This window comes from Crocodylus porosus, unplaced genomic scaffold, assembly GCF_001723895.1.
Source record: "Crocodylus porosus isolate Cpor-Errol unplaced genomic scaffold, CroPor_comp1, whole genome shotgun sequence".
NCBI classification, from domain to species: domain Eukaryota; kingdom Metazoa; phylum Chordata; order Crocodylia; family Crocodylidae; genus Crocodylus; species Crocodylus porosus.
In genome coordinates, this window is record NW_017728948.1 from 76,768,619 (window position 1) to 76,780,525 (window position 11,907).

Here is an 11,907-nt window from a genome sequence, read left to right on the forward strand (position 1 = left end):
GGATTAACAGAGCTTCCTTAAAGTTTAATCTTTCAGAAATCCCCCTGCCCTGCCCCCCCCCCATACATTTCATCTTGACAATATTTATTTGGTACATTTTAGACAATATGATCTATTATAGACACTATAAAGAATAAACCCACAAGCCCACAAAACAAGAATTTTTTTTCATTAAAATAAATTGGAAAGAAAATAACTGAAGCAGCTTTAGGTCAGTGATTCCCTACCTTTTTAGACTCAAGGCACCCCTTGGAAAGTGTCAGCTCTTAGTTTTCACTCAATTTTATAGAAAAATAGAGCAATTCTTCTGTTGCAAAGAACTCAGAAAAAACAGATCAGAGTGTTTTTAACACTGTGGATTTCTGCTTCAACTATCTGGATTTATGTATGCATACCTAACAGTACTAACTTTGAGTGGCACCCCATTCTTAAAAGGATCTCAAGAGATCCTGGTTGAGAATCACTGCTTTAGAGATTCCCCATAAATGCCCAGGGTACATTTGCCAGGTTCAGTTCTTTACCTATTACTAAAGAAAGCTTTTATGTAAATGTAGAAGTAAATGTAATTTTGGCTGTTATGCACAGGCAGCTATGCCACTGGGACATATAATATCTTTAAGTGTTTCCCAGTAGCATTTCCTTAATCCATTGGTCAGGCCACATTCCAGCTCTTGAAATTAAGTAAGTAACATTTTATCATAGCTTTCCACCTTTCAAGCATGCATTCAGTACATACATTCATCTTACTTGAGGCACATCTAAACATATAATGCAAAGATAGGGTTACCATATTTCCAGTTCCAAAGGAAAGAACACCCATCAGGGGGATACCTCACTCCCCACCCATAACCCCCTGTCCCTGCTGCTTCCCCTCATTCCCGACCCACAATCCCTAACTCCCCTGGGCTAGGCTGGTGACCCTCAGTCCCAACTTGCAGCTCCCTGACCAGTGCCTCTCACTACTGATCTGCAGTCCCCTGGCCCTGCTGGTGCCCCTCACTCCTGACCCCCAGCCCCCCTAGTACCCTACACTCCTAATCCACAAGCCCCCCCACCCTTTCCCGTGCCCTCACTCCCAAGCCACAGCCCCCCTAGCCCTGCTGGTACCCCTCCTGATCCAAAGTTGCCCTGCTCCTCCCTGGTGGAGGGGGCCCCAGCTATCCCTGTCCTAACCGGGCTGGAGCATGGCAAGTCCAATTCACGCAGGTGGCAGTGGAATAAGTCCAGCCCCACCATGGGCTGGAGGAGGCAGGAGGAGAGGCTTGTGGTACCCCCTGCCCTGTGCTGGGGCTCCCACGCCATGCCAGCCCATGCCTTTCCCTTCCTCCCCATCCTGGCAGTGTCTTCTGACCGCTCTGGCCCTGTGAGCACAAGCATGAGCACCAGCCTCTGTACCGCTGGCCCAGCCATGGAGTTCCCAGCTGCACTCAAAGGGTCCCACCACCCCCTTCCCCCACTGAACAAAGCATGCACCCCTCCCCCACCACCCTGCCCCAGCCCCAGCCCCAGCGCCACCAGGCACCTTCACACATCTAGGTCCTCCCCCTGCCCCCCACACATACACAGACCCCCAAATAGCCCTGGCCCTCCAGCCTCCACAGACATATGTGCATCCAGCTGTGCAGCTGTTCCCGCGACCCTGACTGGTTGCATGCTGACCACATGTGTGTGTGCATACAAACGTATGTGTGCCTGCTGCTTCCAACTGCCCTCCCCCTGCTCCCATCAGTGGAGTAGAATAAAATTGTGGCCATTTGTTCAGATTTCAAAAAACCGCTGAGATGGAGATCAGAGAACTCAAAAAGAGAACTTGCCTGGGAAAACTCAACTGCTTTATGCTGTACCTACAATATTTAGCCAACCTTTTAAGTTAGAAACTGGTAGATTTTGTACTGATGCTTATAAAAACCATGCTGGCTTCTGTCACATTGAAATGCAAACAAGTAGCAATAACAGACTGAATCACTCACTTCTCCCTCTTTATAAAATATGTACAAATATGAAACACAGCCAGTCAATATGACATTTTACAATGGGTTTCACACAAAGAGATAACTTACTGTATCATGCAAGAGAAAATGCATGACACAGAATGCACCATACAAAATTCAAGTAGGTCAAATCCTGCATTCCTGAATTCTCTGTGACCTTGCACATCACATTCTCTATACATAATCTGTGTCCTTATATATTAGGTCCAAGTATTAGGCATCTGTATAGAGATAGCCATTAAAATAATGAAGGAATCAATTTGGCCTGGGCTAAAACAGTGAGTGATTTTTCAGGTAAGGTGCTGTGAGATCCTTTTAAGGGTACCATGCAATATTCATAGTTCAATGTCCAATGTTTTTCTGTGTTTATTTTTTCCTTGAGAGAATGTTCAAAAGTATTCTGACCTGCTGTGGTCTGAGTTTTTTTGCAAAAGAACTGCCTCAATAGTCTTCCGTAGTCAAAAATGAGTGAAAGCTGGCATTTTCTGAGGAATCCCTTGACCCTGAAGAGGATGAGTACCAATGTGCTAAAATAACCACAGGCAAAAGAAGGAAAGGGAGAAAGAGCCCAGGGAGAGCCCCAGGTGGGGAAGATTGCAAGGGAGAAGCTGCAGGAGAGCTGGCCCAGGGAAGAAGGGACTGTGAATGCTTACTGCAGAGCTAACTGTTCTGCAGTAGAGCAATAGGACAATGTCTGCATGAGCAGTAGGAAGCCTACTGCAGTGCTAGCTGCTGCACAGTACAACTACAGGCACAACACTGCAGGGGAGGCAAAGGTGTTACTGAGCCTAATTACAAGGCATGTGTGGCCAGCCCTGGGGATTCACCTGGTTGGAAAGGGGCAGACCCTGAGAGAGAAGCTAGGGCCAGGGTCCAGAGCCAGAGCAGACAATCTGGCCCCAGAGGCTGAAGAGGGAAGAGCTCTGTGGTGAGGTGCCTGTTGTTGAGTGATGGACTGTGAGCATGCTATGCCTGGAGACAGCAAGTGAAAGGCTGAGGGCTAGTAGAAGGCTAAGCCCCATGGCTGGATAGCAGTTTCGGTATATAGTCAGGAGGCTAGAGGTTTAGTTTAACCAGAGTACTTATGCTTTTGGTTTTAGTTTTAACCTCTAGTTTAGGTTTGTGACTGTCAGGAAAGGTGGAGTGTTTGAGGACATGGGAGTGTCTTCAGCCCTGCCAGGGAGTGGAGAAGGGTGCAGTCAGGGCCAAGGGCCCACAGCCTAGATAGGTGAAAGCCAGGGCCAGGGCCCTAGGAGCCCAGGAAGGGCACAAACCAAGCCAGGGGGCCCAACCAGAGAAGGGCAGAATCAGGGCCAGGGGCCCAGTGCCCAGAGAAGGGCGAGACTGGGGCCAGGGGTCCAGCACAAGGGATACAGAAGCCAGAGGCCCAGACAAGGCTGAGGGCAAGATAGCTGGATCCGAAACCGTGGGCCAGGGCTGGAGGCTTGCAGCCAAAGGAAAAGGGTGTAGGCTGAGAAGGTCAAGGCCCCAACAAAGAAGTGACTGTACAGTAACTCTGCAAGGCATAGGGCATAGCTGATACCAGCAGGGTCCAGGAGGGATCTGCTGGCAGTTAGGAGAACAGCAGCTTGATCTAGGATCCTTAGGCAGCCTTTCTTTTGATCAAACAAATACATCCAGGCATGGTAGGCAAGAGAGAAGGGGAGTGACCTTAGAGCTGGAGCAGGGCAAGTGTTGCATGGTCACCAGGAGACGTCATGTCCAGCTCTGGAACACAAACCTCTCTACAGAAGGAAACAGAAGAATGGGGTGGGTTTCCTCACTCTGGTTTCCTGTCTTGTTTACTGTATATGCGGCCCGCCAAGCCATTTTATCTGGCTAGCAGCAGTGGCAGTGCCGCCACCGCCGCCATGGAGCATGGAGCCATGGCAGCGACGGCAGGGCAGGAGCAAGGCGAGGCAAGGTAGGCAGAGCCTGCCCGCAGGCCCCAACTGGCAGTGAGGGGAGCTGCTTACTCCTGCGGGGCCGGGCTCATCAGAGCTGGGTCCTGCTGCTGTTGTCCCGAGGGCTGGAGACAGTGCATCCAGCCTGTTCCTTGGCTCCGCCTCTTGCCCCGGCATGTGGCCAGGGGAGCTGCAGCATGGCCTGCCTGCATGCGTGGTGGAGGGAGGCACGAGGTGGACACATGGTGGACGGAGGTAAGTTCCTGCACGTGGAGCTGGGGGCACCTGGGGCCGGGCTGGAGGCACAGGGTAAGTTCCCGCGCGGAGCTGGGGGCGCCTCGGGGTGGGGCCGGGCTTGGGTGAACGGAGGCATGGGGTAAGTTCCCGTGCAGAGCTGGGGGTGCCTCAGGGCTGGGCCAGGGCTGCAGGGCACACGGTTGCCAGAGCCGGGCTGGGCAGGAGGCGGGAGGAGCTCGGGCCAGAGGCTACATTTGTCCCCTCTGGGCCAGGCTCCTCCTGTCCAGCCCAGCTCTGGCAACCGTGTGCCCTGCAGCCCTGTCCCAGGGCCTCCAGCTCTGCGCGGGAACTTACGGATGTCAATTCAGCCCCCTCCTCCCATGCCTTCCTCCCCTTCTGCATTTCCCCTCTGTTGGTACTGCCCCACTCTCAACAGTAGAGATGGGGCAGAGGGGCAAGCAGGGCTGGGGCTGGAAACAAGGCAGCATCAAGGGTCAGGGGGCTGTTGGGGAGATGCCCCGAATCAGAGGGAAGGAGGCAGTAGTGTTGGGGAAAGAACACCAGGCCAGGGCCAGGAACAGGCAGAGGAAGGGCTAGGATTAAATGAAAGGAGAGATCCTTTCCCTGCCTGTGGGGAAGGGGGAGATGGGAACAGCAGGAGAGGACACACGGCCTGTGGGGAATGGAAGAGGTGGAGGAGGCAGTAACTAAACGGACAACCCCTGCCTCCCTCACCCAGGACACCCCCCACCTGTCTGCTCTGCTCCCTCCCTGCTGCTCTCTTGGCCCTTGGGAATCGGGTACTTAGAAGGGGGCTGTGAAAGGTAAGAGGGAAGTGTTGTTGTTGAGGAGGAGGAGACAAGCAGTTGGTTTGAATTTGGAGCTGGCATCTTTTTTAATTGGGAGATGTACTGAATGTGCTGGACTGATATTACAGGTTGCAGGAATGAAGACATGAGGCAAGGGCCTCTCTCTGCCTTTGGGTGAATCACTGATGAACCAGGGCTCCTCTGGGGTCCCCTGCTGTCCAGTCTGCAGAGCTGCAGGTCTCCTGCAGCTACAGCACTGCTCCTCATGGGCACCTGAAGCTGGGGTGGTAGGAACTGTGGGACCCTGCCCCACTCAGAGCAAGCCCCAAGCTGAAACTAGTGAGAAGCTACAGCCCTCTAACAGATTTTAGCAAGGGAAATCACTTTTGTTGATGCTTGCCCATTTCTCCAGCTCCTGCACAGAGGAGCTGATTGGGACTGTTCAAGAAGGAGGCAGAGCTCTTTTGCATCTACTCAACTGTGCAATCTACTCTCAAAAGAGAACAGCAAGAATATAGAGCAGAAAAAGGCCAGCAACACAAGAGTCAGGTATAGACATTACACTTTTACCAGTGTAAATGATTGGAAACCAGTGTATGCCCATAACAGAACAGAAGTTTGGCATGCATAGACTGAGGTAAAAATGGCAGAACCAGGTCTAAGATTTGCCCCACAACCAAGGGGCAAATGTGTGTTCTTGGTTAGGAAAGTCAGTAAGACCTTGAGCATGCTGGGAGGGAGAGGAAAATGTTGGAGGCTGGCAGCCTAAGGGCCCTGTGGAGAGTGTTTGGAGGGAACTTTCTCTATGAACAGGAAAAGGCTTTGATAGATTGAAACAGGTTGTCCCACTGAAACATTGACTAATCAGCAGGGATCTGGGTTTTCCGTTTCCTAAAGAAAAATGGAGAAAATCATGGACATTTCCCTTTGCCAGGGGAAACCGTGGATTTCTCATTTTCCTGGAGAAACCCATGGATTTTGCTGTTTTGCAAAGAGCTCTCTGCAGGCTGGCACAGTTCTAGCTTGGTTGAAATCAAAATTCAGGATGTAGGTTAAGGTGTGGGTTAAGTCCTGCCCTGACTCCCCATTGGCATTTGAGGTTGCACTTGACATATGATGGCAGCACCTGCACACGTCAGGCTGTACCTTACATATTATGACTATACCTGATGGGTGGGGGTCCATATTGATACCACAGTATTATTACATAGTAATAAAATGGTGATTTTGAACTGGTGAGTTGTTTTTAACTTCACCTGTCTCTGCCAAACTAGTTTTTCTATGACTAAAATTAATTTTGGCTCTATTAGCTACAGGGCCTACGCCATGCTCAAAAAATGGCGAATCAGAGGAAATGAAAAATTGATGCTGAATGTCAAGTTTTCAAAGATAGTTGGACCACTGACTTTTTTGTTATTGAACAAAACGGGAACATCCTGTGTCTGATTTGCCAAGTGAAAGTAGCTATTTGCAAGGAGTACAATGTGAAACGACATTATTGTACAAAACATGCAAATAAATTTGACAGCCTGGTGGGTCAGATTAGAACTGATTGGGTGAACTCTCTAAAACAGAGCATGAATGGACAACAGTCTTTTTTCAAAGCTGCAAGGCAGAATTCTGAGGCAGCAACCAAAATCAGTTTCTTGATATCCGAGCCAGTAGAGAAGAGAGGGAAACCTTTGTCTGATGGAGAATTTGTGAAAGATTGCTTGGGCATATTTACATCTGAGGTATTCCCTGATAAACAGTCAATGGTGGAGAATATCAGCCTTTCACATCAGACAGTTGCTAGAAGAGTAGATGACATGGCATCCAACATTGAAGATTCACTGTTGAAAAGACTCAGTGCCTGTCAGTTTTACAGCTTGGGGGTTGATGAAAGCACAGATGTGAGCGATACAGCTCAACGGGCAATCTTTGTACGAGGAGTAACCAAACAATTCCATGTTGTTGAGGAACTACTCAACTTATGTCCAATGAAAGGGAAAACGACAGGACAGGACATTTTCAATGAAGTAAAACATGTCTTGTTGAAATTCAATCTTCCAGAGGACAAACTCTGTGGTCTAACAACTGATGGAGCCCCTGCCATGATGGGCAAGCACAATGGATTTGTCAGTTTACTGGTCAAGTCAGTGCTTCAGGATGTCATCACACTTCACTGCATAATTCACCAGGAACAACTGTGTGCAAAGGCCCTGGAGATGAAACATGGGATGGAAAAGGTTGTTTCTATAGTCTGTTTCATAAGGTCAAAGGGGCTTAATCATAGACAGTTCCAAGAATTTCTTGCTGAGATAGGATCAGACCATGATGATGTTATTTACTTCTGCCAAGTTCGTTGGCTCAGCAGGGCAGCCACACTAGCCAGATTCTGGTCACTGCTTGAAGAAATTAAAACCTTCATGACGACAAAGGAAAAGATGTTAGCTTTATGGACGATGATACATGGCTGAATGACTTGACATTCCTAGTTGACATCACCAAGTATCTTGCAGATTTGAATCTAAAACTACAAGGGAAGGATCAATTTGTCAACAGACTGTATGAACACATCCAACCCTTCATTCATAATCTGAAATTGTTTCAGATACAGTTGAATAAAAAGAATGTCAACCATTTCACAGCACTATTAACAAGATGTGCTGAGACTGTGAACCATGACAAGTATTCTGCACTGATCGGCCTTCTGCTGGATGAATTCAAAGAAAGATTTGCGGATTTCAGGTAACACAGCAATGAGTTGAAGCTGTTTGCAGATCCATTTGGAACAGATACACCGATGCTCCTGACACGTTCCAAATGGAACTCATCGACATCCAAAATAACGGTGCTGTGAAGAGAACTTTTGCAGAACATAACCTACTGATATTTTATAGTCAATGTATTACATGGCACTCTTTCCCAAATCTATTGAATCATGCACTTTGGTTCATTGCACTGTTTGGCAGCACGTAATGCTGTGAATAGCTTTTCTCAAGAATGAAGAACATAAAAACAAAATCAAGATCACTTTTGACAGATGAACATTTTTCTGGAATACTCCACATCGCCACATCAAGTGTGCCAGTAGATATTGACAACTCGTGCAAGCAAAAACAATGCCAGGTATCACACTAAAGAAATCAGTGTTCATTGTAGTTTTCAGAAAGTTAATAAGAGTAGACTTGTATACACTGTTTTTACACTGTGTAGCGGATGTGTTACTAACAAGTTATTAATGCGATAAAAGTAAATCTTCTTGAAGATTATTCTCAAAAATGCCCATATTTTGTTGCTTTGATTAGTTTCCACTCTGGGTGATATCTTTTCCACATTTGATCTGTCGACTTGCATTATGCTTCTTTCATTCATTGAGAAGAGAGTAGAAGCGAAAGTGTTTATTTTAGTCAAGTGTTTGGTATTATTTCATTCTTGCTTCTATATTGTTTTTATTTTGGATTTTACACATTTCCAGACCCATTTCATTGTCACTTCCTGCAACTTCATTGGTGTGAAAGGTCATGTTACATCACTTCCTGCTGTGATACCACTTCCTGTGAGGTCTTTGAATATGGCTCGCCAGCTACATCACTTCCTGCTGTGATACCACTTCCTGTGATGTCTTTGAATATGGCTTGCCAGCCCACTGGGTGATAAAAAGTTCGTCATCTGGCCCCACATTTACAAAAAGGTTGGACACCTCTGCTGTAGATAATGTTATCATAGTTATTCCAATACATGGATGAAATAGGGATGTGAATGATTGAAATAAGGCTCAGTTCAGACAAATGGTAAGGGATGTTGATTCACAGAAGAAAACAGAATTAGCCAAATCTCAATAATCATCCCCCCTATTACTGAAGTGAGACAAAACAGGGGCTTTCATGAATTAAAAAAGGATGAAATGAAAATTAGAAATAAAGTTGATATCATCAATAGTTAATGAGCTCCATTTGTATTCAGAATCCTAAAATTATTTAACCATCCTATGAGTATGCACTAATGCAACAGTGAAGGGAGAGGTTGCCAGTCAGGAATGGTAACTTTGTGAAACTAGTTAATGTGGTTTCACTCACATCTGAAAATAATTTAGTATGTTTGTCATCATTATATAATATAGTCCCTTCATAGTAATAATGGCTGACAGCTCAGTAGAGCCCAAGAAGAATTTAAATGGATGCCTGGTAAGATAAGATTCCTCTTTTCCTTCAACTTTCCAAAATTCAAGTTAAAATTTAAAAGGAAAATCCTGTCAATTAAAAAAAAAAGACTTAAATATTGTTTGAGGTACATGCCTGCCCTTGAGCATCCCCTGTAATTTTTGTTGTTTTACAATATAATTTCTAATTTTTCAAATAATATTTCTCCATATGATCACAAGGTTATGTAGAAGAAAAAAGAAAACAACTTTCCTGGAGAAACAGTGAAATGGACTGCCCCAAAAGCACTGCTGAATGTACAATCTCACAAAAACAAGAGAAAAACCAGAAAAATTACTGTTTTAATATTTCAATTTTTTTTTTTTTGCAGATGTTACTTGTTTAAAAAATAGGTAAAAATATTTGAACAGAAGGGAAAGTTTTTTTGGTTGAGTGTCCCATTAAGCAAAATGGAGAGAATAAAGAACAAGCAGCATAAAGACTTTGAACTAATTTCTTCACTATGTGCAGATCCAAGTTATTGCTCAATGGCTTGTAAACACTTACCGCAGACAGGCTTCCCAGAACTAGTTTAACCAACTGTTTCACATATGAGAAAGAAGGTGCACAATTACTGTTTCTTATATGGGCACTGCAGGCATCCAGAACAGTTCGTACAGACAGACGGGAATAAATGGCATCTTCACATAGGCCAAGCAGTATGCTGTTTAGATGGTCTCCGAGCTTGATGGGCTGATTATAAAATAGACAAAGAAGAAACACTGTTAAACATTTAGCATTTATGAATCATACACATACTTAATGATACATACGATGGATTCTGTTTTCAAAATCTTCAAATGAGTGTCACTGAGACTTTTTTTCCCTGTCACTGTGGTGCAATATAATCAATCTAAAAATAATCTCAGAGATGGGGAAGACAGAATGATCTGCTGATTACAGTTTGGGGGACTGAAATTTAGGACTCTAATTTAATTCCTAGCTCTGTCACTGACATGTCTGATCTTGGGCTAGTCACACAGCCTATCAAAGTGAGTTTAATCATTTCTTATCTCAAAGTTGTAAGGGCTAATTATGATTTTTCAAATGCTTTGACAACCTTGAGTAAGACTAAATGCCATCCTCATTTTAACTGCTAACCATAAGGTACTTTATGAGCAAGTACTACAAAATTTGTTTGTGAGCCCTGACAAATAAATGTACTTTAGAGGCTTCCATAAATATTTAAATTAGGCCTCCAAGGTTTTACTTCAAAGGCATTTGCACTTCCATAGTCTAGGAAGATATTAGAGTACATCAGTATTAGGAAGAAGGCACTGAGGGAAAAAAATGTCTGGCTAAGAAGTGAAACCTTGCAATTATGAGATAACACACATATGGTTGTGAGATATTTAGCCATTTTCCCCCTCAGTCAATCCTGTAATAATTTAAGTGGAATAATATTCTCCAGGACATGCACTAGTCATTGATAACACCTCTTCCCAGATGCCACAAGCACTTGGACTTCAGCCCTGTGCCTCCCTACGCACCCAGAGTGGGTGGATATCTTAGCGTTGCATGCCCTGTCATGCATTACTTCTTACCAACACATTAAGTTATCACAGTTTTTCCAGTTTTTGTTTTTTATATCTCAGTACAAAATCGATTCATTAACACCCTGATTTAACATACTGATTTTATTAACACAGGATTTTGACATTTAAGCACACTGGTTGGCATTACTGTTTCAGGAAACATACGCACAGAGGAAGAGGTGGAAAACCACAATGAACACTGGTAGACCTACAGTATAAAACACAGCCAGCATGACAGTACAAGGGCTCCAGAACTGCTACACAGGCATGTACGTCCCTGAAGGCACAGAGGAGCAGATGAGCCACTGCAGAAGCACAGCCACAGTCTCATCATCTGTGGAATCCAGTACCATTTCTGAGCACTAGGCTCTTCAAATTCTAGCCATTCAGAACCAAAAAGATGGGATTGTGGGCAGTCACAGAACTAAAGAGTTGGGAGTTCTTTGCTGCTTCTTTCCCCAATCTGTACACCTGCATAAAGCTAGCCACAATCTGGACACTTTCATTATTTGCAAAACACGCACACTGAAGGAAAGATTTTGTTTTTAGTTTTATGTCTATGGAACTGCCAATTGGAAACATAGGTTCAGTTCCTAAGTCTGGTCTCAATTCTAGTGCAACCTGGGGCAAATCACTCTCTTTCTAAGCCTCAATTTATGCCACATATAATGCAGTTTATAATAATTAATTAATCCCCCTTTGTCTGTTTTATTTAGTCTGGTAGGCTTTTGATACAAGAAACACCTTTTACTGGCAATATCACCTTCCATATAAAGACATCTCTGTCAAAGTCTCTAGATACAATGGAAATACTGTTAATAATTCAATAATTTTTTCCCTCCAAAATATTCTAGTAGCTACAGAACATACTGATGCTGTCATTAAAGAGCTGACAATGACAACATGTAAACAACCCAAAGGGCTATATTCATGAAAACAGCAGGACTAACATCTGGGTGAAACTCATCAGAACATACCATATTTTTCCATGCTAACCAAATTATCCTTGCTTCTACAATTACAAAATAGATGGTCAAGCCTCCTGTCTCAACAATGGCCTTAGCATAGGCACAGGTCATCTGGCTGTCAATGTGTAGATGCTTTCCTGCCCAAGGGAAGCAGAACCCCTAAGACCCCTTTTTAAAAAATCATTAGAAATAGGGCATTCAACTGACATTTGGACTTTCAAGTCTCCCTTTAATTTCTCAGCCATGACATTACATTAACAGTTTTTTACCATTTACTTT

At 44.8% G+C, this 11,907-nt stretch overlaps 1 protein-coding gene across 7 annotated transcripts in view; it reads right to left on the reverse strand.

Annotated features, from left to right (window-relative positions):
• The window catches only part of PTPN13 (protein tyrosine phosphatase, non-receptor type 13), a 227,927-nt gene that overhangs the window by 125,481 nt on the left and 90,539 nt on the right, over positions 1–11,907 (reverse strand). For all 7 annotated transcript variants that reach the window (XM_019552792.1, XM_019552791.1, XM_019552788.1 and 4 more), the window contains exon 5: positions 9,633–9,818. In XM_019552792.1, the coding sequence (XP_019408337.1) occupies positions 9,633–9,818 (186 nt within the window). The remainder of the gene's footprint in view (positions 1–9,632; positions 9,819–11,907) is intronic.